This window comes from Marmota marmota, unplaced genomic scaffold (genome assembly GCF_001458135.2).
Source record: "Marmota marmota marmota unplaced genomic scaffold, marMar, whole genome shotgun sequence".
In the NCBI taxonomy this organism is placed as follows: Eukaryota; Metazoa; Chordata; class Mammalia; order Rodentia; family Sciuridae; genus Marmota; species Marmota marmota.
Genome location: NW_026000082.1, coordinates 18,051,456 through 18,078,359, shown reverse-complemented (window position 1 = coordinate 18,078,359; position 26,904 = coordinate 18,051,456). Strand labels below are relative to the sequence as shown.

At 35.8% G+C, this 26,904-nt stretch overlaps 1 protein-coding gene across 1 annotated transcript in view; it reads left to right on the top strand.

Moving 5' to 3' along the window:
• Nucleotides 1–26,904, top strand: part of Cmpk1 (cytidine/uridine monophosphate kinase 1) — a 53,967-nt gene that overhangs the window by 14,594 nt on the left and 12,469 nt on the right. The window contains exons 4-5 of the mRNA XM_015485027.2: nt 4–134; nt 22,104–22,250. Of these exons, the coding sequence (XP_015340513.2) occupies nt 4–134; nt 22,104–22,250 (278 nt within the window). The remainder of the gene's footprint in view (nt 1–3; nt 135–22,103; nt 22,251–26,904) is intronic.

Below are 26,904 nucleotides of genomic sequence, written 5' to 3'. Positions count from 1 at the left end.
GAGGGGCGCCGGCGCGTGGTGCGCGGTCCTGCCACGGGGGCCGCCGGGGGAGCTTATTCCTGCGCCCCCTTTTCCTTGCGTTTGGGGGACCAGATGCGTCTCACAAGTGGGCGGGGAGAAGGTCCGGCGCGGAGGTCAGTGTGCCGCGGGTGTGTGTGGAGGGTGAGGATGGGGAGCGCGGATTTGGGCTCGAGGCCGTGCGCGGCTCTCTAAAGAGGGAGATGGGGTTTTGCTTTCCGCGCTTTTCTGCAGGCCGTTCAAACTTCCAGCCCTTACCCTATAAAGAAGCCTTGCGTGGCAGCGCGCCCAGTGAACTGTGAGTGTACTTTGGGCCCAGTCCACTGCTGGCTTCCGGGCAGTGCCAAGCCGGAGGCTAGATCCTGCCCTGTGGTTGGGAAGGGTGACGGAGCGCTGTATCGAGCTTAAGCTCAGCCTCTGGCCCTGTCGTCAGCTCACGCTTTGTCCTTGGGCAAGTCACTTCCTTTCCTGGAGCCTCACCTGTCCCACCTAATAAAGTAAGAGGCTCTGCACCCAGATTGACTGAAAATATCAAACACTTCGTAACGCAAAGTTTACGTTTCTGTTTTCTTTCTTTTGCTGTAAGGTGCAATAACTTTACCAGTTAAAATTGAAAGAAGCGTGGTTATCTGCAGTGATACCGTTAAGAAGGATTAATGGACAGTTCGGGAGATTAAAAAAATAAAATATCTAGGCCTGGGGTTGTGGCTCAGTGATAGAGCGCTTGCCTAGCATGTGTGAGGCACTGGGTTCTCAGTACCACATATAAATAAATAAATAAATAAAATAAAGGTCTATCAACAACTAAAAATATATTTTAAAAAACAAACAAAACCAAAATATCTAGAAACGGAAGAGGTGATCTGTGGTGGCATAAAACACTCAAAAAATCACTGTGAAACTCAGTGACCAACAAAAGTTTTTGACTTAGAACTTGTAAAATGATTTCCTCCTTTTCCAGGATATGGCCTATATTTGCTTTGGGCTTTTACTTCTCTTTGTTCATAAATCAGCTCATGTCCTATATTTTATTCTGTAGAGACCAGAAAAAGTAAGATGTGTTATGAAGTCATTGTTTTACCGTTGTATTTATAATTATCAATTATTTTTAGGAACTAGTTAAGCCAAAAATACATACTATTTTTCTCATTTTAATTTTGTTGGGTTTGCACTTTTTAAAAGATAAGTGAGAAGTGGATGATTTCATGTTTTTGTTTTATATATGGAATAATTCACATAAATAGCATGGTAGGGGGAGGAGCAAAGATTTGAGTCAATCAAATATGTATTCAAACTGTGATTGCAGTTACTGTTTCCCTAACACCAGAGAGGTTACTTTGAGCTTTGTAAAAAGGAAGAAAATAGAAATACCTATCCTTTATGGTATTGGTGAATATTAAATGAGGCAAGATATCTTGAACACAGATGCAAATGATTTTTTTTTCCGTACTTTAAACTTCGTGATGTTCTTATAGTTTTTTTTTTTTTAATTTGAAGTAGTATTACCTTTTAAAAATTGGTTAATGACTATTTTATTTGAGTACATTTAAGTATTTTCTTTCTGAATGATGAGGTGTCATTAAATGTCCACACACAAATTAATTCTACCCATATTACTAGAATCCAATAATTGGTAATTAAGAGGTTTAAAATATTAGCAGCTATTACTGAACAAAGTAAAGAAGTTAACAGGCTTAAAAGTATAATCAGCTATTACTGAACAAAGAATATTCTTACCAATTGAATTCTATGTGAGATATACCTATAATGTATTATATTATTAAGACTTCCTTTTGTGAGTCTATTGTATTTTGGTTCAGTATTTTGTTTGTTTGTTTGTTACAAAAGGAATTGAACCTAGGGGCGCTTTATTATCACTGGGCCACATCCCTAGGGCTTTTTCTTTTTGAGACAGAGTCTTTCTGAGTTGTTGAGGGCCTTGCTAAGTTGCTGCTGGTCTCTACTTTGGATTCCTCCTACCTCAGCCTCCTGAGTCACTGAATTATAGATGTACACCATTGTACCCAGCCTGGCTCAGTATTCTTTTTAAATAGGATTCATAAACTGAATTCCAAAAGATAATATTGTTTTGAACTAAATTATTTTTTTTGGTAGGGAAAAAGATATCTGCATCAGTGTTAAATTCTGCAGCTATCATGTTCAAGCTAATTTAGTTCATAGGGTACCTGAAATGTAGCTGAAATAGAATTTTCTTTGGGAAAATTATGTTGATTTCCAGCCCTAGCTACTGTAAGTACATCTGAGTCCTTTCCACAGAACCTGAGGATGTCTAAGACCCTGGAACATTGCAGCTAAGGAAAAGGAGTGTGGTTGTAGGAAAGCTGGTACATATTTTTTCCTCTGGAGGCTGCATTCTATTCTGCTATTTGCTTCATAAGAAGGGAAAGGCAATTTGATAGGATATCCTTCTGAAAATGTTCCCAACTGAGAAGAAAACATGTGAGGAAGTTTTGAGATTAACTTTGCCTGTTTATTCATACTGGTCTTTTTCCAGTTTTTTTTTTTTTTTTCCCTAACTAATTATTTCTAAATCTCTGACCTTTTGTACTAAGTTTATTTTTGAAAATTAGCATTTTAAAAATCAGTGCAAGCCAGGAGCAATGGAACATGCCTGCAATCCAGCAATTTGGAAGCTAAGGCAGGAGGATCATAAGTTTGAGGCTAGCCTCAGCAACTTAGACCCTGTCTCAAAATAAAATATAAAAAGGGCTGGGGATGTAGCTCAGTGGTAAAGCACCCCTAGGTTCAATTCCTGGTACCAATAAATAATCAGTCAATCAGTCAGTCAAGCAGTGAAATACTTTACTAATTAAGTGCCCAGAATGGAATTATTTTGTAATGACTTGTTTATAAAAAAAATTATGGGGTTGCTGTGTTATTTTTGAATCTTTATAATTAAGCTTTATTTACATTTGTTTTTATGAACTAAGAGAAATTGTGGGACTATAATCTAAACTTAGTTTTTAAAATAGCAACCATAATTTCTTCCAACAAACACATATAAAATTATTTATATGTGTTTGTGGAAGAAATATTTAAACCTGCTGTCTTACACAGTGTGAACATTTTACTTTCATAAACAAATTATGACTAAGGTTTATATCCATGCCAAATTGTATTCTGTCGCACCCAAAAAGTATATTTGTCATCTGTGTCATAACTTCCTCATGACCTCTATGTGTAACTCGTATTTTGCATTGCCATCCTACATAATATACCTAGAAAAAGTTTGTGATGCTATTGATTTTAAGCATACAGAAAGCAGAAACTTGATTTTATTCATTTTTGTGTCTCTATTGTAGAAAATTTTGTCTGGCGCATAGTATGTACTTAATAAGTAATTGTTGGATGAATATTAATAGAAGATGTGTGAATCCTCCGAAGATGTATGAATTTTAAAAAATTGGTCCCCAGGGGGCGCTCAAGTAGTAGTTAGTGCTTTCAATTTTTGGACCAGAAGTGTGAATGAAACCAACCTTTGTCTTCCTTGGATTTCTCATGTGACACTTGTGTTTATGCTCAGTGAATTAATGGTATGCTGAGCAGATTTTCAAGTTCCTAATTATAAATCCCCCAAACAGATTAGCACTCAAAAGAAGGTAGTTAGAAAAAAAAAATTCATTGGATGTTAATGTTCAGTATTTAAAAATGGGACTTTTTGCTCTTGGTGGAGTATTGGGTTTTGTTTTTGTTTTTTTTATGAAATTTTGAATTTTCAGAAAAAGAAATGGTCCACAGAATCCTTGGCCCTTCTGAAGCAGTTTCTCATGTCTTGGAATCAAATTAGACATTTCCACCTTCTTTTCCTTTTTCACATTAATTTTCATGTGGTATTTGTTTTTATTATAGCAACTGCCCACCAAAACAAAAAAACAATCACAAAGATATGATGTCATTGAAAGGACTGTACCATGATCTCATGTTGAAACTGAGCTACTTTGAACTGGTAGTTCACATGGTATCTAACATATCTAGGATTGCTGTGTTTCTTTTGAAAACTTAAACACAGGGCTCTTTTGCGAATTTGCTGTAGTGTTCCAGGGCATCTTGGCTTACAGTTTGGGAACCATGGCTTAAGTGATATTTCCTTAGTGAAACTCATCCTGACATTTTTAGATTAGGTCAGGTTTCTCATATACCCTCAGGACACTTTATAACATTTATTAGTTTGTTATTTGTCTTCATCTTTTGATTATTTGACTCCTCCATTATAAGCTCTAAAAATCCTGGATTTTAAAACATACAATTGTATCTTTAATATCTAGCACAAAGTCTTGGCATAAATTGATGTTCCATGAATATGTGAGTAGGTTTGAAAGTCAATCAGACCTGGGCTCCTGTTCCTTTGTGAGTTTTTAAAATTTTTGGCTTTTTAGTTTCCAACACTGAAAACTGGGAATATTAATCTACTTAAATAGAGATCATGAGGATTACCAAGGGAACCATATAATAGAATGAATTCATATATGTCAACATACCTCTCTTTCTTTGCTTATCGATAAATAGTCAATGAAGGAAATGTTTTTAGCAGTGTACTTATTCTTTGTTAGGCATTTTTTCATTACATTGACAAAACATTGATTAAAGGGAGGCACATTTCACAAGTGCCATATCTACATATTGTTTATTAGAGAGGCAATTTGTGGAGTTCTGATCAGATCACCTGGGTTGAAGTTCACTCTACCATCTGCTATGTGTATCACCTTAGTCTAACTTTTCTGCTTCAGTTTCCTTATCTGTAAAATGGTAACAATACACATAGTATCTATGTCATTGGGCATTAAATGAACTAATATGTAAAGGGCTTGGAGCAATGCCTGGTATATGCCAGGTCCTATATAAATGTTAGCTATTACTGCTGTTATCAATTTGGCTGTTCTGTTTCTTTTACCTGTCATTATCCCTTCCGTGACTTTTGATTTGGCCCTCAGATTTATTCTTTCCTACTTTGGAAGCTGTAAAGCCTATTCCTTTTTTTTAAGTGGTTACCCTAGAAATTTTAAGCACACATTTAAAGTCTAAGAATTAATATCTTTACTTTTCTTCAAACAACACAAACACCTTAGGACACTTAGCTCTATATTCTATTCTGTTCTGTTTTCCAGAATTTTAATTTTATGTTGACTATTCTACACAAAATATATGTTAATGTTTTATAGCAAAGATGTAATGTTTGTTTAGAATATCTCCCATGCATTTGTACCATTTTTTTTTAATTCACCATTTCTTTTTGTGCCTCACATCTCCTTTCTGAGGTTGTTTTTCTTTTTAAAGTATATCCTTTGGAGTTTCTTTAGTCAGTATAAACTTGTGGCTGGGGATTTTTGCTATTTTCCCTGTGTGGTGAGTTCTTTCTTCCTAGTTCAACCACTGAAGGCATCATTCTTCAGGGGTTCTGACTTTATGTGGAGCTCTGATCCTACCTCCAAGCCTCTACCTTATTTAGGCCTCAGGTCTTTGTTGTGGTGGTGTATAGCCTCCCTCCTCCATTAAATCTGAGACTCTAAGCCATCAGTGATTTAGGGATGGGGAGTCCCCAGGGCAGACACAATGCTGGCACTCACTCCAGATTTGTGCTTTCTTATCTGATATCTGAGTTGTTTCTTTACTTTTCTGCCAACTCAATCATGCATTTAAAAAAAAATTACTGATATGCATGTGTTGTGATGGGCTCGGGAGGGGTTTCTCTGGAAAAAAATGTGTAATTTTTTAACCCCAATCATAATTAGATATCATCTCTTTGTGTTAAGGGCTCTGCCCTAACTCAAAGCCCCACTTCAGTATTACTTTTTTTCCATTATCTTTATTATTTGTGAAATATCCTTGATTTACACCCTTTAGATTAAAGTTTCATTGACAATAATTGGTTACCTAAATACCAAGTTCCAGTTAAGATGCTAATGAAAGAGATCTCTAGTCACTAAAAGATCTCTAGTCCAAAGTCACACGGGAGTACAGGCATTTAACAATCGGCCTTCTGAACTGAAACTCAAAGCACTTCAGGCAAGTTGCTCTACTAGGAGGACTTTTTGACCAGATTTGAGAATGAGAATGGGGAGAGAGAATAACTGTCTTACTCTTTGGTTCATGTTGCCCTGGTCATACTGACTCTGGTTATCTTAAAGCTACTTATAGTATAGCCCAATTGCCATTGTGCATTTGCTCTGGCATTTTAGTTGCTTTAACTCGTAAATCAAGAACATTTTTACAGACTAAACATGTGATAAGAACATTTTGAACTTAATAGAGAACAGGTGTCATAGACATAGTGCTTGCTGACAGTTTTATCCTGCCTGGTGAGTAAAGTTAACAAAACATCACTTTTTTTTTTTTTTTTAACTTATTACTCAGAAATTTTTACTTTGAGGGGACTGGATCCATGAAACACATTTCATGCCTGGTTTTCATCAGTCTTTTCCAAAAGACTTGAAAGTTGGTTCCATTTACCACTAGCCATATAGCCCATACCAACAAGTAGTTAAATATGCCTAAATTTAGGACTACACAAAAGATTGCTTCCCTTCCCATTTTCTGTATAGAACTTTCAGAATGTATTAGTCATTGATATTTGCTATTGAAGAGTATTATGTGTTTAATTTAAGCCATGGGATTTACCTTTTAATTATGTATTGTTTACATAGATAATAACATGAATTTTCATTTTCTTGGTGTCTACTAAGAATACAAAGAAAGCCTAGTAGATACTTTGATTATGTAATTGGAACTGACTTGATGCCTAATGTAAGTTTTCAGATAGTGGGAAATTTTTTTTGCCTGTTAGGATGAAGCAAGGATAGTCAAAATCAGACTGAATCAAGGCGGGTCAAATATACCTGGATTTTTATGTGTGGATTCAGTAAGTTCCTGATCACTTCTGTATGCCACTGATCACTTCTGTATGCCAGGATTTATTAGAAGTCCAGCAACTTTGGGTCTCTCTCTCTCTCTCTCTTTTTTCCCCCCCCAGATATTCACCACTAGACTCTGGTATTCAAAGATTATGGTAGCTTAGAGGTGAAAGTCTTTGCATCTCTACATGGGTCACTGAGGGGTTACCTTACAGGCCCACTGAAGAATAATAGTCACTAAGAGTCAGGAGACCTGGGTTCAAGTGCCAGCTTTCCACTGACAAGCCAGCATATCTGTTTCCTCTTTTGTAAAATGGAGCCTTTTACAAAAGGGGGTAGGTGGTGTTGCCAGTCCTAAAACAGATTTGTATCTCAAGACTTCAGTGTTAGCATGCAACCCAGTCTAGCCAAAAGGCAAATTACCCAGTTACCCTGAGTGTGTGTGCCTTTCCTGTTCTATACTGTATGAATGGGAGTACCAATAAATTTAATAGATTCCCTTCTGTATTTTGTGTTTTCGTACAACTTTAGAGTGGTACCAAGGATCCTGAAACTTTGAGAAAAGAAATAGTTTTTGAAATGTAACAATTTTATGTGTGTGTTTATAAAATATATGTATATATATATATTAAATATTCATTTTTTAGTTGTAGTTGGACACAATACCTTTATTTTATTTATTTATTTTTATGTGGTGCTGAGGATTGAACCCACGGCCTCACACGTGTTAGGCCAGTGCTCTAACGCTGAGCCACAACCCCAGCCCCTAAAATATTTTAAAAGGATATTAGGGCTAACTTCTTATAGTATAACAAAGGTTTAGAAAGAATGTAGACTTTGAAGTCAGATATTGGTTTGGATCTCTGTCTAGCATCTGTGGCTATATTGATTTTTTTTTTTTTTTTTTTTTTTTTTTGTAATGGTGCTGGGGATTCGTGTTAGTTTTTTAAACTGTAAAATATAACATGAAATTTTGCTATTTAAGTGTGCAGTTCAGCATTAATTGCCTCTGCAATGTGAATGTATAACTATTGTCACTATATATTTCTAAAAATTTTTTGTCACCCAAACAAAAGCTAACTATTAGCAGAAACTTTGTTTTCCTTTTTCCCAGCCCCTATTAATTTCTAATCTATTTTTTTGTCTCTCTGAACTTGCTTGTTCTAAGTACCTCATGTAAGTGGAATCATACTTGTCATTTTGTGTCTGCCTTATTTCACTTAATATTATAAATGTTCATCTGTGCTGGCATGAGTTAGAACTTCATTTCTTTTTGTAACTGAATAATATTCCATTGTATGTATGTACCATATTTTGCTTGTACATTCATCTGTTGATGAAACGCTTGAGTCATTTCCTCCTTTCCCTATTATGAATAATGCTTTAGTCTACATTATTGTACAAACATTTGTTTGAGTCCCTGTTTTCAGTTCTTTGGAATATATATATCTAGTAGTGGAATTTTTTTAGTTCATATGGTAATTTTGTGTTTAACTTGTTGAGGAACCACCAAACTGTTTTCCAAGGCAGCTGCACTATTTTACATTCCTAGGAACAATGTACAAGGATTCTCTTCTTCACCAAAACAAGGATTGTTTTCTTGTTATTATTTTTAAAATTATGACCATCTAGTAGTTGTGAAGTAGTATTATTTTCAGAATACTGTATCTTAAAAGTTATCTTTGCTCATTTTTTATTGTTATATATCTTCTTATTGAATTATGAAGCTTATGTGTCCATGAAATTAAAAAGTTAATATTGTTGAGGTCTTACATCTTGCACATTAGAATTTACAGTTCTCTCTTGTGGTACAGAGAGGAAAAGACTGATAAGTTAGCCCGAAACTAAAAAAGAGGTATAATTGATAAATGTGTATATTTTGCTTGGGACATGGGAGTGGAAAATAGAGGGGATAGTGATAGATGGAAAGTAAGAAGGTGGGACAGAAACGGTCTCATTACTTTGATTTCGGGATATAGTGGGTTCTAGTTAATTAAGTCATATTAGTAGCTTAGGAGAAGGTGTTCATTTACAAATGGTTTTTCAGATGTCTTCCTATTGTGTGGTAATGGCAGGAAGGAAAATGTTATACAAAATTTTCCCATGAAGCTTACCACTTCAGAGGGCATTTTACTTGATAAAATTAGTTTCTAATCAAGAATTAGTAGCAACCCCTTATATTCTACCCTGTCATATAAAAATGGCACAGCTATCAGCATTAAATCCTAGGCTGGGTTAAGATTTGATTGCTATATCATCAAAATGTATATTCCTACATTGACTTTAATTTTAGATTGAACAAAATGTATTCATAAAGGTAAATTTTATACTAAAATTTAAAAAACATGTACTACTTTTTCCTCACACTTTCTTCAATTAACACAGATTGTTAAACTAAAAATGCAGGTGATTCTTTAATGTCTAAGCAGTGATACATATTCTTTAAAGTGAATGAGAAAGTTGCTTGGCATAATAAACTTCTGAAAGTGCTCCAACAGCTTATTCTGGAGACCAATAGTGTGGGTATATTTTCTGTGCCATGGAAATGGCATTTCCAGAACATCCTGTTTGTAATTTTGAACTCCGGTGTCTAAAGTAGGGCTTCATCGAATACATTTTTTTCTTAACCTTTTCTGCTATGCCTTTTGGATTCTCTCAACTGAGTATGTCTCTAAATTGCCATCTGTTTCTAGTCTATGAAACTGGACTGTTTTCTGTCTCATTCTACAACTCCTGACTTCATGCCCATGCAGAGTGTTTCTGTGTTGCTATATTATACTTTTGTTTTTCCTTTGTTTAAGGGGTGGATCACTTTCCAGAGAAATTTTTATCTAAACATTTGAATTGATTTTTGGTTTTAGAGCAATTCCCCGATATCTTATCATTAAAGCTGCTATTTTCTTTATGTGTGAGGAGGTAGATACTGGGGGTTGAACTGAGGGGCCTTCTACTACAAGATACATCCTTTGCTCTTTTTTAATTTTTGAGACAGAACCTCACTAAATTGCCAAAGCTGGCTTTGAACTTGGAGTCCTCCTGTCATGGCCTCTTAAGTAACAGAGATTACAGGCATGTAGAAAGGCTATTTTCTACAATGATTTAGTTTTATAGTTTAAATAAATTTTTAATTGTGAAGGTTGTTTTCCTTTTTTTATTTCCTTGATGGTGTTTTTTTATATTGAGATTCTTTGGAGCAGGGCTAGGGATCAGACCCAGGGCTTTGGTTTTATTTATGTCCTATAGTAAGGTGTTTTTAGTTTCTTAATATAATTCTTACACATTTAATTTTAGGTTTATTCCTAAATTTGTTTTTATTGACATTTTTAATAGAATATTTTAAATGTGTTTTCTTTAATTAGTCACTGCTAGTAGGTTGAAAAGCTGTTGATCTATTTGCTTATAAAAAGATAGTAAGCAGAGCCAGATGTGGTGGCTCACACATGTAATTCCAGCAACTAAGGAGGCTAAGGCAGGAGAATAGCAAGTTTGAGGCTAGCCTCAACAACTTAGCAAGACCTGTCTCAAAATTAAAAAATTAAAAGGGCTGGGAGTATAGTTCAATGGTAGAGCACCCCTAGGTTCAATCCCCAGTACTGAGGGGTTGGGGAGGGATGAAAACAGAAAATAAAAACAAAAAAGAAGTAAGCAAGATAAATTTTTGTTGGTTCTCATAAGCTTTTTAATATCCTCCAATATATCCCTGATGCTGATTTTTAGAACCTCTGTTTAAGGCTATTTACATAATGAACTGGATTTTCATATTCTACAATATTTATTGTATTGTTGTACTTCTAAGTTTGCTCCTTTTTTGAATACATTTTATTTGATGTTGAGCTGGTTTGGTAGTTCTGTTCCTTTATTGGTGTGTAATTTGTAATTTATCCACTAGTTATTTTGGACTTTGCTCCAAAATAAACTGATTATGAGTAAAAGGTATGTTTGTCTCTTTTCTGATTGGAGTGTTCTCATAGTAGGCTTGAATCTGATAGTGAATAGTCCATGATTTTAGGAGAATGTGTTTCAGAAGATTCTTCTGATTGTTAGAACTAGGAATGATATTTTGTTGTGGCTGGTAGTATAGTGTACATGTTATTTCTGATAGTATAGATAGTATTTCTGTTTAAAAAATAAAGACTTGAGAAACTGGGCATGGTGATACATCCCTGTAATCCCAGCTACTTGGGGAGACTTTAGTGGGAGGATCACAATCTAGAGACCAGCCTGAGCAAGGTAGTAACATGTTGCCTGTCCCCATCAACCCCCCAAAACAAAAGACCAAGAAAGATTAAATTTCCCAGTGTCACACTGGGCTGTGGTTTAGTTATAAAGCTTTTAGTTTTAATTATAAAACCATGAACACGCTTGTTCAGCATACTAAGTATTTTTACTTTATTCACCCTTTTCATGTTCTTAGATGAATTCTGTGTTTCTTTAATTGTATTTCCCCATTTGTTTGGTCATTTTGCTAGTGCTTAGATATTTTGTTTGCATATTATTGTCATTCAGAGTTTTATCTTTGTATATTTTTGTCAAGTGTTGATTCTTAAATCTAAATTTTTTTTCTTAAAGAGAATTTGAGCTATTAAAATGCTATCATTTCTCCTTCCTCTTTTCTCCTTTATAGGATTGTGATGAGTCTCTTTATAAGCAGCCATCTCAAGGAGTTGCATCTCTTAGGCTGACTTTTTTGTTTTTGATTTTTCCCAGGGTGAATTCCATTCTCATTTTAATTTTATTAGTCCTTTTAAAATAAGAAACAAGTACAATTTGGCCAGCTTAGTGGTTGTTGAGAAACCTCAGTTTTATTAGGGCTTCATCAGTATATAAAGACCAGTGTTACCATTGCTGTAGACCTTCTTGAAGTGCTTTCGTAGGAATGGAATTAACTGAATTCTAGTCTTAGGCCACCTGCCTGTTTGGGTTGTAGTGATATGGGAGGGACTTCTTAAGATACTGCTTTTGCCTAGAAATAAGATGAGTATGTAGATTGTAGGCTTTTTAGTGATAATAAAAATTGATTATTTAATTAACAAAACTGTGGGTGTTTTCTAAGAGTAATAAGACCTCTCTGTCTATTCATTAATGCTGAAAGTTTTCACATGATCATCTATGAACTCCTGATTTCTTTGGGGGTTTCTGGTCCTGGTGGTCTTTTTTTTTTTTGGCGCTGGGGATTGAACCCAGGGGTCTTTACTCCTGAGCTATATCCCTAGTCCTCTTGAATTTTTTATTTTGATACAAAGTCTTGCTAAGTTGCTGAGGCTGGCCTTGAATTTGGTCTTCTCCCTCAGCATCCTTAGTCCCTGGGATTCCAAGCTTGTGCCACCACTTCCTGCTTGGTCTTCCTCTTTGATCCTTTTTCCATTTGCTTCCAATGTAGGAAATGCAAATTCATTCAGAATGATGGAGATGAGTTAAAAGAAATACAAGTACTGGAATTAACCAACTATGAATGAAAAGGAGTGTGAAAATTTCAATTCACAGTTGCTATAAGGACCATTTGGTATGTAAGTAAAATACCATAATCCTCAATTATGTGAGAAGCTTTCTGCAAAATGTTGGAGGGATATCCAGGTCTTAAAAACCTGGTGACTCCTAACTCACTTTTTCTTCAAGTCTATTATTCTGCCTTCTGAACAATCTACTTTTTCCCAAGCAGACACAGTTGATATAGACTAGTAAAGTTGTGGAAATATGAAGAATTTCCTTTATTTTTAGTAGTAGAATTCAAGTCATTTTAGAAATTCAAGTCACTATTATGTCTTTTTAAAAAATATTTTTAAAGGGGCTCGGAGTGTGGCTCAAGTGGTAGCGCGCTCGCCTGGCATGCGTGTGGCACTGGGTTCGATCCTCAGAACCACATAAAAATAAAATAAAGATATTGTGTCCACCTAAAACTAAAAAATAAACATAAAAAATATTTTTTAAGTTGTACATGGACATAATATCTTTTTTTTTTTTAAATTTTTTATGTGCTGAGGATCGAACCCAGTGCCTCACACAGTGAGGGACCCCCTCTACCATTGAGCTACAACCCCAGCCCTCACTATTACATCTTTTGTAAATACAAACTCTTTATCTCTTCTGAATCAGCTTACTGCCCAGCACTTTGTAAACGTTTAATAAATATTTGTAGATTTAAAATAAGTTCAAAATGTTGCTTGAATTAAGATTTTTTTTACATGAAGATCAAAACATTGAGAAAAATGAAATGGGGCTGTAATTGTCTGCATTTGAATAGATTATCTCCTTCCTCTTTTCTCCTTTACAGGATTGTAAGCTTTAAATATCATTCTCTAATCATAGGAAAATATGCTACATGTTAATTTGAAGTATGTCTGTTAATGCTTCTTGCTTAAAAGTTTTAACTTAATTTATAAATTCTATACTTTATAGTTAATGTGGATTCATAATTAAATAGGTATCATTAAATGCAATGCTCATATTTAGAAATTCAGTGAGCACCAACTGAAAATGAGATTGGAAATCAACTAGCAGTTTAAGTCAGATATTACATTCAGCTTTTCTCTCACTGGATCTAGACTTTTTCTTTCTATTTTTTTAAAAATTATTTTTAATTGAGGATGGACACAATGCCTTTATTTTATTTATTTTTATGTGGTGCTGAGGATCGAACCCAGTGCCTCACACATGCAAGGCAAGTGCTCTACCACTGAACTACGACTCCAACTCCTTTCTTTGTTTTTTATGTTTTCCCCATAGTGCTGGGGCTTGCAAAATGTTGGAGGGATATCCAGGTCTTGCACATGATAGGCAAGCACTGTGTTACTGAGCTACAGCCCCAAGCCCTAGGATTTTTCTTCTTGTTTTTCTTTTTTTTTTTTAATATATATTTTTAGTTGTTGATGGACCTTTTTTTTTTATTCACCTATTTATATGCAGTGCTGAAACTGGAAGCCAGTGCCCCACACATGCCAGGCACTGAGCCACAACCCCAGCCCCATAGGTTCTTTATTTATCTATCTATCTGTCTATCTATCTGTCTATTTGTTTATTTATGAATGACAGTGAAATGCATTACAATTCTTATTACACATATACAACACAATTTTTCGTATCTCTGGTATATACAAAGTATATTCTCACCAATTTGTGTCTTCATACATGTACTTTGGATAATAATGATCATCACATTCCACCATCATTAATAACCCCAAGCCCCCTTCCTTCCCCTCCAACCCCTCTGCCTTATCTAGAGTTCATCTATTCCTCCCAGAGGCTTTTTCTTAACAATGCTTTTTCTTAATGGTAATTATAGTAGGAAAAATTGTTTTTTAATTCTCTGTGGATGGACTGGAAGGAACCCTAGAAAGTTGGCAAATAAGTACCTGGGCACTGTTATGATTATTATTAATATTTTCAACACTATCAACTACATTCGTTTTCTTGACATTTACAGACTGCTACAGGCCATAACATAAGAATATACATTCTTTTTTTAAATTGGTGCAATATAATTGTATATAATAGAGGGACTCGTTTTGCTATATTTGTACATGTACATAATGAAATTTGATCAATCTTATTCTCCAGTTTTTCCTTCCCCTTCACCCTCCTTCAGTCCCCTTGCTCGACTCTACTGATCTCTTCCTCCTCCTCCTCCTCCTTATTATTATTATTATTAATGTGTTACAACTAATAAAAACAGGATTCATTGTGTATATTCTTTCATACGTGGACATAGCATAATTTGGTAGATTGAATTCCCCAATATTTCTCCAGGCACTGTGATCTTACAGTCAAAGAAAAGTAAATTTTCCAGGACTGGCAAGTATATTCATGGAATATCTTTATGACATTGTTTAGATTAATTGGGGAAATTCTATTAGCTTTGCCTTTGAAACAAATGAAAACCTCACAAAAGTGTCCTGGCATGTTGTAGGCTGTAAAACAATTGTTTGCAACAGGTACCAGACTGGTGGGTATAGATGACTCTTCATAGCACCCACAGCATTTCTTGAATGTTCTTTGGAAGGTGAATTGTCGACAGCCATCATAGATTTTTTAAAAAAATGCTGATATTTTATTTTGGAGGTACAAACTAAAGCATTAGTGGTGAGAAAATGGAAGCAAGGCAGGGGTGAACGGTAGGTAATGCAGTGATTGTTTCAAGCTGGACACTGCTTCATGACAAGCCTTGAAGAGGCCCAGCATGCATATGCCCTGCCTACTTGGGAATCTCCCCAGAGGCTTGGCTGTATGGGAGAAATAATACCTTATAGCAATTCATGGAAGGGAGAGAAGGCAGAATTCATCCGCATGGCTTTCTCCTACCTCCCATTTCCCATTAGTCAAAATTTTCCTCTGTGAGTATTAATTGCCCCACACTTCAAGGTTGCTGTGGCTACATGGGATGCCAAACTCCATGCCCTATGGTGGGACATTCTATGAGTCTGGAAGAGATAAACTCTGAGCATGTGGATCATGAGTGACAAAGATAATCTTATATAGCTGGGTGTGGTGGCACATGCCTGTAATCCCAGCGGCTTGGGAGGCTGAAGCAGGAGGATTGCAGGTTCAAAGCTAGCCTCAGCAATTTAGCAAGACCCTGAGTAACTTAGAACGTGTCTCAAAAGTAAAAATAAAAATAAAAAGGGCTGGAGATGTGGCTCAGTGGTTAAGCACCTAGGGGTTCAGTCCCTGGTAGCAGAAAACAAAACAAAACAAAAACCCCCAAACCTCCAAAAAACAAAAGCCAAAAAACTGGTGCCATACATATAACATGTCCAGTATAGGCCAGTACTATCTTTCCCATTTTCCAGAAGGGGAAATAAGGATAGTGATCACAGATCCTTTCTAAGATCACATGGCTAATGAGTGGAAAGTTCAAGATTTGAACATAGTCTGGCTCTGGAAAGACCAGACTTTGGATTTTATGTAGTAGCAAAGGAGAGTTACTAAAAGGTTTCAGGCCAGGGAGTGACTTGATAAAGAGCTTTTCAAACAAAACTCTCAATCTCCATTGTGGGGGCTGGGTTTGTGGTTGAGTGCTCAATTGAGTGCTCGCTTAACACGTATGAGGCCCTGTGGTCAGTCCTCAGCACCACATAAAAATAAACAAAACAAAGGTATTGTGTCCAACTACAGCTAAGAAAAATAAATATTTTTTAAAAAATCTCCATTGTGCTCATCTTCCTGTCTGACAACACTTATAATAATAGGTATCCCCAGCGAGGTAAGGCCATTCAAGATAGGCTTTGAGGGGTTTGAGGAACTCTGATGGAGTTCAGAGCTTCATCTGGGCTTTGACATTGCCTCTTTTTTTTTTTTAAATTATTTTTTTAGTTGTTGATGGATCTTTATTATATTTATTTATGTGCAGTTCTGAGACTTGAACCCAGTGCCTCACACCTGCTAGGCAAGAGCTACAACACCAGCCCTTGATGTTGCCTCTTAACCTTTGTCTTCACCTAAGCCTGCTCCTACCAAGAGTTGAGGCAGGCAGAATCTGAGTAGAAAAGCAAAAATGAGAGGAAGAGATGGACCTTAAGATCAGGAGCAATAGGACCATCTATCTGTCCACTATTGGCTTGTGGGTCTGGGGATCCTGGAAGCCCCAACATATGGATTTTAAGGTTCACTAATCTTATAGAGAATACAAAGTAAACTTGGTCTTAAATACTTCATAGATGTTCATTTAAAAGACACATAGTAGTTTTGATTTGCTGTGTCCACAATGTCTCATATGCATGGAGCTCCACAGAGTGCTGATGGACAAACCCCTGCTGAGCGAGCATAACCTGGCTTTGGATGACTTGATATTGGACTACATGAACCTGTTAGTATGATCTCCAGTATGTGAGGCCTCATGCTTAAGCTGAAGTGATACACTTGGGTCACTGTTTGCTGTTCCTTCATTCAGCTTTTCCAGTTCCCTAATGGAATACCCTAAGCTTAACTCTACCCCACCTGCTGTTGGGGGAATGCAGTTCATGTTTGTAGATATATTCACTTGTTTTCTTGTTGAAACTAGTTAATACTAGTTAATAAAGTTTTTAAATGTGGTTGTAAAACAAAATTAAAACATTTTACTCCGTTGCTTTAAAAATATATTTGTATCTAGTATTTCTGCTTCCTTCCTTCTGTGTAATGTAGAAGGTTCAGTAGCACTATCCGTGGTCCTTTCTAATTGCCACATTAATAGGAGGTGCCTGACATCTGGATCTCTTTCTACATTTAGAAACTTGCTATTTATGCATCATTTGTATGTTGAACATTTTTGTTTTTATTGTTCACATAGAACTACATAATCTGATTTTTTAAAAAATATTTATTTTTTAGTTGTAGTTGGTGACAATACCTTTATTTTATTTATTTATTTTTATGTGGTGCTAAGGGTTGAACCCAGGGCCTCACAGGTGCTAGGTGGGCACTCTACCACTGAGCCACAACCCAGCCCATAATAATTTTTGTATGTGGTGTTGGGGATCAAACCCAGGGCCCTGTTCATGCTCGGGAAATGCTTTACTACTGAGCTACATTGGTCTCCAGATTAATCAAGTCGTTTGAGCCAGGCACGGTGTGCATGCCTGTAATCCCAGTGGCTCAGTAGGCTGAAGCAGGGGGATTGCAAGTTCAAAGCTAGTTTCAGCAACTTAGGGAGGGCCTAAGCAACTTAGACTCTGTCTCAAAATTAAAACATATAAAAGGGACTGTGAATGTGGCTTAGTGGTTAAGTGCCCCTGGGTTCATTCCTTAGTACCAAAAACAAAAACCCACAGAAGATGGTTTGATATTTGAAGCTATAAGATTGGCAGCATTTGCTTAGTTGCTGTAAAACAGAATGATGTTTTTGTACTTGTTGAACATGGTTCCTTTTGCTCCCTTCAGATCTTAGTGTGAGATTCATGAAAGTGGTTGAGTTTTTCAGCTTCTTCATTAGTTGCTTTTGTTTTGTTTTGTTTTTGTGATGCTGAGGGTCAAACCCAGGGCCTTGTGCATGCGAGGCAAGCACTCTACCAACTGAGCTATATCATGAGCCCTGAGTTTTTCAACTTCTTTAAGGAAAAAATGAAAATAAAAAATATAGACAGTTACACTAAATAAATTATTTATTACACTGTATTATTTTCTCATTTTACCCAAGGGGAAATGGCAATATAATATAGCATCTTAAGGGACTTAGCTTAACTGTCATCCTATTCCCTGACCTAATATATGATTTCTAAGTTTATGTATTTGTCACTAGAAAACTACTACTTTTCAATTGACTAGTAGCTGGTAATTGTAGTTATTGTCCGTTATAGTATTTATAAGGTGCTGTGGCTGTGAATGTTACCCTTAAGACTGTAGTTAGTGATCCACTAGGTTTTAATTGCTAGAAAGTCTCAGGATGTAAAAAAGTTTTGGTAAAGGTTGGAAAATGTCCATTCTTGCTTTCCTAAAAATTGCCATCAGTGATTACTTAGTAACAACAGAATGTTTTGAAAATATACCCGCAAGAGTCTAGCTGTTATTAAAATGCCATAATAACTAGTATGTAAGTGATCATTCCTTTTTTGTTGCTGTTGCAACTCTGTGGTAAGAGGATAACTTCAATAAAATCCTTAAGAAGAATATAGTATGAAAAGGTATCTGGTAAGAGAATTTTAAAAAATGGAATGTGGATGAAAAGTTGAAAGACACATGTATAGGTTTAACATAGTTGTATTTGTTTAAATTACCTTGCAGGTCAGGTTATTTTCTCTTTGATAAACCATAAAATTCTCTTTTATTATATCATTTATATATATCTATAGTTTACTGGTTTCTGTTTTTTTAAAAAAATAGTGTTATAATGCCAAACCCCATTTTAATGCAATATAAAGCTTGCAAATTTGGGCTCTCCTGTGTCAGGAAACAAACAGTGTACTAATTTCTAAATTACTAACTAGGCTTCTAAATGTACATGTTTTTCACACAGCAGAGATTATAAAGCAATCTGTATCATTGATGTTTTCACTGAGTGTTTGCCATTGTTTGGTACTGTTTGTCTCTGCATTTATTCAATATTACCATATGCTGTAATCACTAGATCAGAGTGAGTATCCAGCAAGAGGAGACTGCCAAGTAGTTGCCAAAATAAACAGTGGGAAATGAAGCTGCTATAAACTTTGTGGACAGCAGTTACACAGTGCTCTTTGAAAATTGTACATAGTAGGTGGGAAAGTAGGTCATGCCTCATTTTTTAAATAAAGTCCTTTTCTTTAAACAGCTTTCAGAAGTTTGCCTATACTCACTAATCCAAATAGGCATTTATAAATGATGTGAAATAATTTAAAAATAAGTTTAAATAATTAAACAACTTTGTATTTCTATTTCATGTAAATGTGGTTTTTCAATAAAAATACTAATTGTAGTAATTAGATATCACTTTTTGGTCATTTCTTCTAGTGGAAGGACCTATATGACTAAGAGACAGGGATGATATTAAGGTTTTTGTTTGTTCTCATTTAGCTTCATACCCAAGTTAAGTCAGCAAATAATCTGTTCAGAGTTTGTTTTCCTTTATTGACCACCGTACTGCTAGCTTACTATTTAGTAAGCAAGAACAAGCTTAACCAAGAATTTTGGAAAGTGGGAAAAAGGTAAACAATATGGCTTCTGCCATCCAAAAAATAAATAAATAAAATGACCCTTGGGCTGGGGATATAGCTCCATGGTAAAGCACCTTCCTGGTGTTCATGAGTCCTTGTGTTTGATTTCCAGAACTGTTAAAACAAAAAAAAAATTTTTTAAATATCTTAAACAATACAAAGCTCACCATGTCCTGGATAATCGAAAGAGCTGTTTTTTATAAAATGAGAAAGCAAACACTTTAAAAGATGGATGGTAGTGTGGGCTATCTCAAATCTTCACATGGAAATTTAATATAACATTTAAATTATCCAAGTATTTATCATAGATAAGATAAAAATCTATAGAGGAAATCTTAAAGAATTTAGGATGTTGGTTGGTGCAACCAAGCATTGAATGTCTTCTAATATTTGAGAGAAAAAAACATTTTTAAAGTGGCTTGTATAGTTCTTTTTTTTTTTTTAATTTCTTAGTTATAGGTGGACACAACGTCTTTATTTTTCATTACTCAGAATTATTTCTTACACTGTATTGTTTTCTCATTTTACCCAAGGGGAAATGGCAATATAATATAGCATCTTAAGGGACTTAGCTTAACTGTCATCCTATACCCTGACCTAATATATGATTTCTGAGTCCTGAATAATAAAGATCAATGCCATAATAATAATACCGTACTGTTGACCTTTTAGAAGATATTCATATCTGTTGTCTCACTTAAGCTCCTCTAGTTTTTTTGTCAAAACCCCTTAAAGTATGTGTCTGTCTGTCTGTCTCTCTCTCTTTCTCTCTATATAAAACATATGTGCATTGTATAAAAACACTTCAGTCAACCACAGGCTACATGTATGATTTGGTGCCATAAGATATATCACTAAAGTAAGGCTTTGTAGCTGTCTTCGTTTGTGTAAGTATACACTGATGTTCACACAACAACAAAATCATCTGATGACACATTTCTCAGAAGTATCTTTGTCATTAAGTCATACATTCCTTAGTGATAGGAATAAGGTCTGAGAAATGAGCCATTAGGCATTTTGTTGTTGTGAGTGCACTTTCACATACCTACATGATTTGGGGTAGTTACTCAATATGGCCTCTTGATGCAGTCAGTAGACACAGAAAGCATGAGATGTTTGAGGCTGATGCTGGGAACATGTCATAAACAGGTTTTTTTTTGGCGGGGGGGGAGGGTGGATACTGGGATTAAACTCAGGGTGCTCAAACACTGAGCCACATTCCCAGTCCTATTTTGTATTTTATTTAGAGACCGGGTCTCACTGAGTTGCTTAGCGCCTTGCTTTTGTGAGGCTGGCTTTGAACTCATGATCCTCTTGCCTTAGCTTCCCATGCCACTGGGATTATGGGTGTGCACCAATGCATAAACAGTTTTATAGTGAAATTTTTTCGATAAATAGAAGGAATGCACTCTAATTATAAAAAGTATAGTAAATACATAAACCAGTAATATTGTTTATTATTATCAAGTAATATGTACTATACATAATTGCATGTACTATACTTTTTTTTTTGTACTATACTTTTATATGAGTGACAACACTTTGGGGTTTTTTTATGCCAGCATTGCCAATGTTATGTGAGTAATACATTGTGCTACAACTTGTCAGCTACGGTGTCACTAAGCAATAAAAATTTTTGACTCCATTATAATCCTTTGTACCATCATATGTGGTGATTCATCATTGAAAGAAACATTGTTATGCAGTGCATGACTGTGTATTATATGAAAAGATAAGGTAAGTATCTTCATGATAACAAGAATGTAATTGAATGGCTTTTATGCGCAAATAGTAGTAGGCAATTTATGTGCATTATCGCATTTAATTATACCTACAAACTTGAAAAGTAGGTTTCTGTATTCCCACTTTACAAATGAGACTTCTTATCACAAGTAGAAAGGTAGAAAATGGACTTTGGGGCATGATAGGAGTGGTCTGGGTAGAGAGAAATTGATACTTTCAGGCACATTTTGATTATGTGAGCACTCTCCAGAGTGGTCAGGAAAGGTGATTTTGTGGGGAAGGTAGATCTTATGCTATTTATTATTAAAGGAAAACCAAATGGAATGAGGTTTATAAATAGTGATGTTTAATTTAAGCTTTTGGGGGGCAGTGTATACTAGGGATGGAACCCAAGGGCTTTATATGTGCTAGGGTGCTTGATCACTGAGCCACACTCCCCGCCCCCAATTTAGACATTTCAAGTTTAAGAAAGCAGAAATTTTTATAGAAGGTAGGTGTAGCAAAGTCTGGTAAGATTTTTGATGTTTTGTCTTGATTCATATAAATTTTTGTTAGACTTTTCTTTGAACAGTATTTATAGTACTTAAGCTTGGGTTGTGTTTGTGCAGGAGTATAATGAGGTGCTAATGCCTTGAACATTTAAGAAAAATTTGGGAATGATTTTATGTTCACACACATGTTTATGAAGGGTAAGGATACTTATTAGTAATCCCACTGGAGTATATGAAATCTCAAAAATTTTTTTATTAATATACAAGCAAAACTTATTTATTGTTGAAAGATAGAATATAGAAAATTAACATGAAATAAAAAATGTATAGTGCTACTACTGGGTTTGAATGAATTTTGAGTTTTTTCCTTTATGTTTTTTCTTTAGAAATATGGCTACACACACCTCTCTGCAGGAGAACTTCTTCGTGATGAAAGGAAGAACCCAGATTCACAGTATGGTGAACTCATTGAAAAGTACATTAAAGATGGAAAGATTGTGCCAGTTGAGATAACCATCAGTTTATTAAAGAGGGTAAGGAGCACAAATGCCAACCAGTTCAGGGCAGCAAGGAAGCAAATTAAATCCACCCTTTTTGGAGTAGTGGAGCAATAGGAGTGTTGAATTCCTTGCATGTAGAAGGTAGTCATGATGTTTGAGAATGGCAGAACTGGAAACTCTGCTTTCCCTTGGGAAGAAATTGAACAGCTGTATACCTCAACTTAATAATCCGTGTGTACATACTTGAACCTTTACTTTGCAACATACAAACATTTGTTCTCTTTTCCATTTCTCTTTCTTCTTTTCCCTCTTCTCTTTTCTTACCCCTTGCCACTTTTTTTTTTTTAAACCTTTATTTCTTCTTTTTCCCTAAAAAGATATATAAGTATCAAGAAGGAACAAGGATAAGGACACTTAAGGATGAGGAGTGACTCAATATACACTCTATTATCTCAGAATTAGAATAACATACTTCCATTTCAGAGTAGATAAATCCTGTTTCCTTATTCTTTGAACTGAGTGCCCTTCCTCTAGTTTATAGCTAAGCGTCATGAAAAAGTAGTTTATTTTTTACTTATTCACTTTCCGCTTTTCAACCCTTTCCAGCCAAATGCTGTTTCCATCTCCATGGAAACTGTTTTTGCATGTTACTGATCTTCTCTACCAAGTCCAGGGAGTATTTATTATTTTTTTTTGTAGCATTTAACTTTTATCACCATTTGAAACTCATTCCTCTTTTGTTCTTTGTGACACCATTTCTTAATTTATTCTTTTTAGATATACATGAGAGTAGAGTGTATGGTAACATATTATGCATACATGGACTATAATTTACTCTATTTAGGAGCCCATTCTTGTGTTGTACACGAGGTGGAGTTTCACTAGTGGTATATATTTATATATTAACATAGGAAAATTATGTATGTTTCACTCTACTGTCTTTCTTATTCCCAACCCCCCTCCCATTGCTTCATTCCCCTTGTCTCATCTAATGACCTTCTTTTTTTTTTTTTTTTTTATCTAATGACCTTCTTTGGGAGTATTTTGGGATTGGCTTATTTCACTTAGTATGATAGTCTCCAGCTCCATCCATTTACCAGAAAAGGTCAGAAAGTAATTCTTTTTATGGCTGAGTAATATTTCATTGTGTATGTATATGTATATCACATATATTTATCCATTCATCTGTTGAAGGTACCTAGGTTGGTTCCATAGCTTAGCTATGGTGAATTGAGCTGCTATAAACATTGTTGTGGCTGTATTACTGTAGTATACTGATTTTAAGTCCTTTGGGTATAAATTGAGGAGCAGGAAAATGGGGTCAAATGGTGGTTCCATTCCAAGTTTTCTGATGAATCTCCATACTGCTTTCCATAGTGGTTGCCACAGTTTGCAGTCCCACCAGCAATGTATGAGTGTACCTTTTCCCCCACATGCTCGCCAACATTTATCGTTACTTATATTCTTGATAATTGCCATTCTGAATGGAATTAGATGGAATCTCAGTATAGTTTTAATTCTCATTTCTCTAATTGCTATATTTGTTGACCATTCATATTTCTTCTTCTGTGAAGTGCCTGTTTAGTTCCTTTACTTATTTATTGATGGGATTATTTTTTTGGGGGGGGATAAGTTTTTTGAGTTCTTTATTTATCCTGAAGGTTAATGCTCTGAGGTTCAGGTGGTAAAGATTTTCTCCCATTCTGTAGGCTCTCTGTTCACATTCTTGATTGTTTCCTTTGCTGTGAAGCTTTTTAGTTTGATACCATCCTGTTTACTGATTCTCGATTTTATTTCTTGTGATTTGGGAGTCTTGAGAAAGTCGGTTCCTAAGAAGACATGATGGAGAGTTGGGCCTAGTTTTTCTTTTAGTGGGCTCAGGGTGTCTGATGTAATGCTTAGGTCCTTGATCCACTTAGAGTTGAGTTTTGTGCAAGGTGAGAGATGGGGTTTAATTTCCTTCTACTACATATGTATTTCCAGTTTTCCTAGCACCATTTGTTGAAGAAGCTATCTTTTCTCCAATGTATGTTTATGGTGCCTTTGTCTAGTATGAGATAACTGTATTTATGTGGGTTTGTCTCTGTGTCTTCTATTCTCTTCCATTGGTATTCATGTCTGTTTTTGTGCCAATAGCTCTGTAGTATAATTTAAGGTCTGGTATTGTGCTGCTTCCTGCATCACTTCTCTTTTTTTTTTTTTTTTAATATTTATTTTTTAGTTGTAGTTGGACACAATACTTTCATTTTATTTATTTATTTTTATATGGTGCTGATGATTGAAACCAGGGCCTTGCAGGTGCTTGGTGAGTGCTCTACCGCTGAGCCACAACCCCAGCCCCTGCATCACTTTTCTTATCAAGGATTGCTTTGACTATTCTGGGCCTCTTATTTTTCCAATTGATTTTCATGACTGCTTTTTCTATTTCTATGAAGAATGTCAATGGAATTTTAATAGGAATTGCATTAAATCTGCATAGTACTTTTGGTAGTGTGGCTATTTTGACAATATTAATTCTGCCTATCCACAAACATGGGAGATCTTTCCATCTTCTCACATCGTCCTCAGTTTCTTTCTTTAGTTTTCTGTAGTTTTCATTGTAGAGGTCTTTCACCTTTTTGTTAGATTGATTCCCAAGTATTTTATTTATTCATTTATTTATTTATTTTGAGGCTATTGTGAATGGGATGGTTTTCCTAATTTCTCTTTCAGCTGATCATCATTGGTGTATAGGAACACAATTGACTTATGGGTCTTAATTTTATATCCTACTACTTTGCTGAATTTGTTTATGAGTTCTAGAAATTTCCTGGTGAAGGTTTTTGGGTCTTCTAAATATGGAACCATGTTGTCGGCAAATAAGGATAGTTAGAGCTCTTCTTTTCCTATTTGTATCCTTTTAATTTTTATGTTGAACAGAAATGGTGAAAGAGGGCGTTCCTGTCTTGTTCCAGTTTTTAGAGGAAATGTTTTCAATTTTTCTCCATTTAGAATGTTGGCCTTGGGTTTAACATATATAGCTTTTACAATTGTAATGTATGTTCCCTAGTTTTCCTAGTGTTTGAACATGAATGGATGCTGTTTTTTGTCAAGTGCTTTTTCAGCACCTATTGAGATGATTATATGATTATTGTCTTTAAGTCTACTGATGTGTTGAATTGTTTATTGATTTCTGTATGTTGAGCCAACCTTGCACCCCTTAATGAACCCCACTTGATCATGGTGCACTATATTTTTAACATGTTTTTGTATGCAATTTGTAGTATTTTATTAAGAATTTTTTCCTCTTTGTTTACCAGGGATATGGGTTTAAAGTTTTCTTTCCTTGATGTGTCTTTGTCTTGTTTTGGCATCAGAGTGATGCTAGCTTCATAGAATGAGTTTGGAAGGGTTCCCTCCTTTTCTTTTTCATGGAATAATTTGAGGAAGATTGGTGTTAGTTCTTCTTTGAAGGTTTGGTAGAACTCGGCTGAGAATCTGTCTGGTCCTGGACTTTTCTTTGTTGGTAGGCTTTTGATGGCATCTTCAATGTCATTGCTTGAAATTGATCTGTTTAAATTTTCTGTGTCCTCCTGACTCAATTTGGATAGGTTATATATACATATATCTCCAGAAATTTGTTGATGTCTTCAAGATTTTTCTATTTTATTGGAGTATAAATTTTCAAAATAGTTTCTGATTATCATTTATATTTCTGATTATCATTTATATTTCAGTGTCCATAGTGATATTTCCTTTTTCATCATGAAGTTTAGTAATTTGAGTTTTTTCCTTCTTTCTCTTGGTTAGCTTTTGTTTTGTTGATTTTTCTGAATTTTTTGATTGTTTCATTGATATTGGCTCTGATTTTAATTATTTCCTCACTTCTGCTTTTAGTGTTGATTTGTTCTTTGCCGCATTCTGGCTGGGCACAAAATCACGAGCCACTCACAGCCTTGTAGATTCAAACAGCAACTCTTTATTCTCAAACTGTCACTCTACAAACACGTTCTGGGGGAATTCACGTTCTGGGCCCAAATCACATTCCGGGCAAAATCCCAAAATACTCTCTGAATCCCACGAGAACTCAACGAGAACTCCACAGGAACTCAACGAGCAGGCACGCCTGAGGCAGCAGGATACGCCCTATTCCCAGCAGGGTACACCTTAAACCTGGAACCGCCCTAAACCCGGATTGTCCTAAACCAGGAGCGCCCTAAACCCCGATCCGCCCTAAACCCAGATCTGCCCTGGTCCTTGAGCAAGGTTACCTTACATGCAATGACACTGCAAATGACCTGGGTCATGCCATGCGTCATTCTTACTCAGCAATGGCCCTCAGCATCTCCCCCCTTCTGATTAATTAAACAACAAGCAATGTGGCTTAAGGACTGTGCCTGGTAGGTTGTCCAATTCAACATATGGTTCTTACCCGTCACGGGAAAAACTGACCTCTAGGTGTCAGCCTCCTGTCTTAGGTTGATACCACTGCAATTGGATCATTCCCGTCACTGACTACGGTCCAGCATACAGCCATACTTGTGGAATGGCCTATGCACCAGTGGGGGGGGTGAGGTTCTTGCCTCACCTCTGTTGGCCCCCAATTTTGCCGTTGGTGCCAGTGGGGGGGTGAGGTTCTTTGCCTCACCTCTGTTGGCCCCCAAATTTTAGACCATCACTAGCAGAAGGGAGGAGGATACAGAAATGC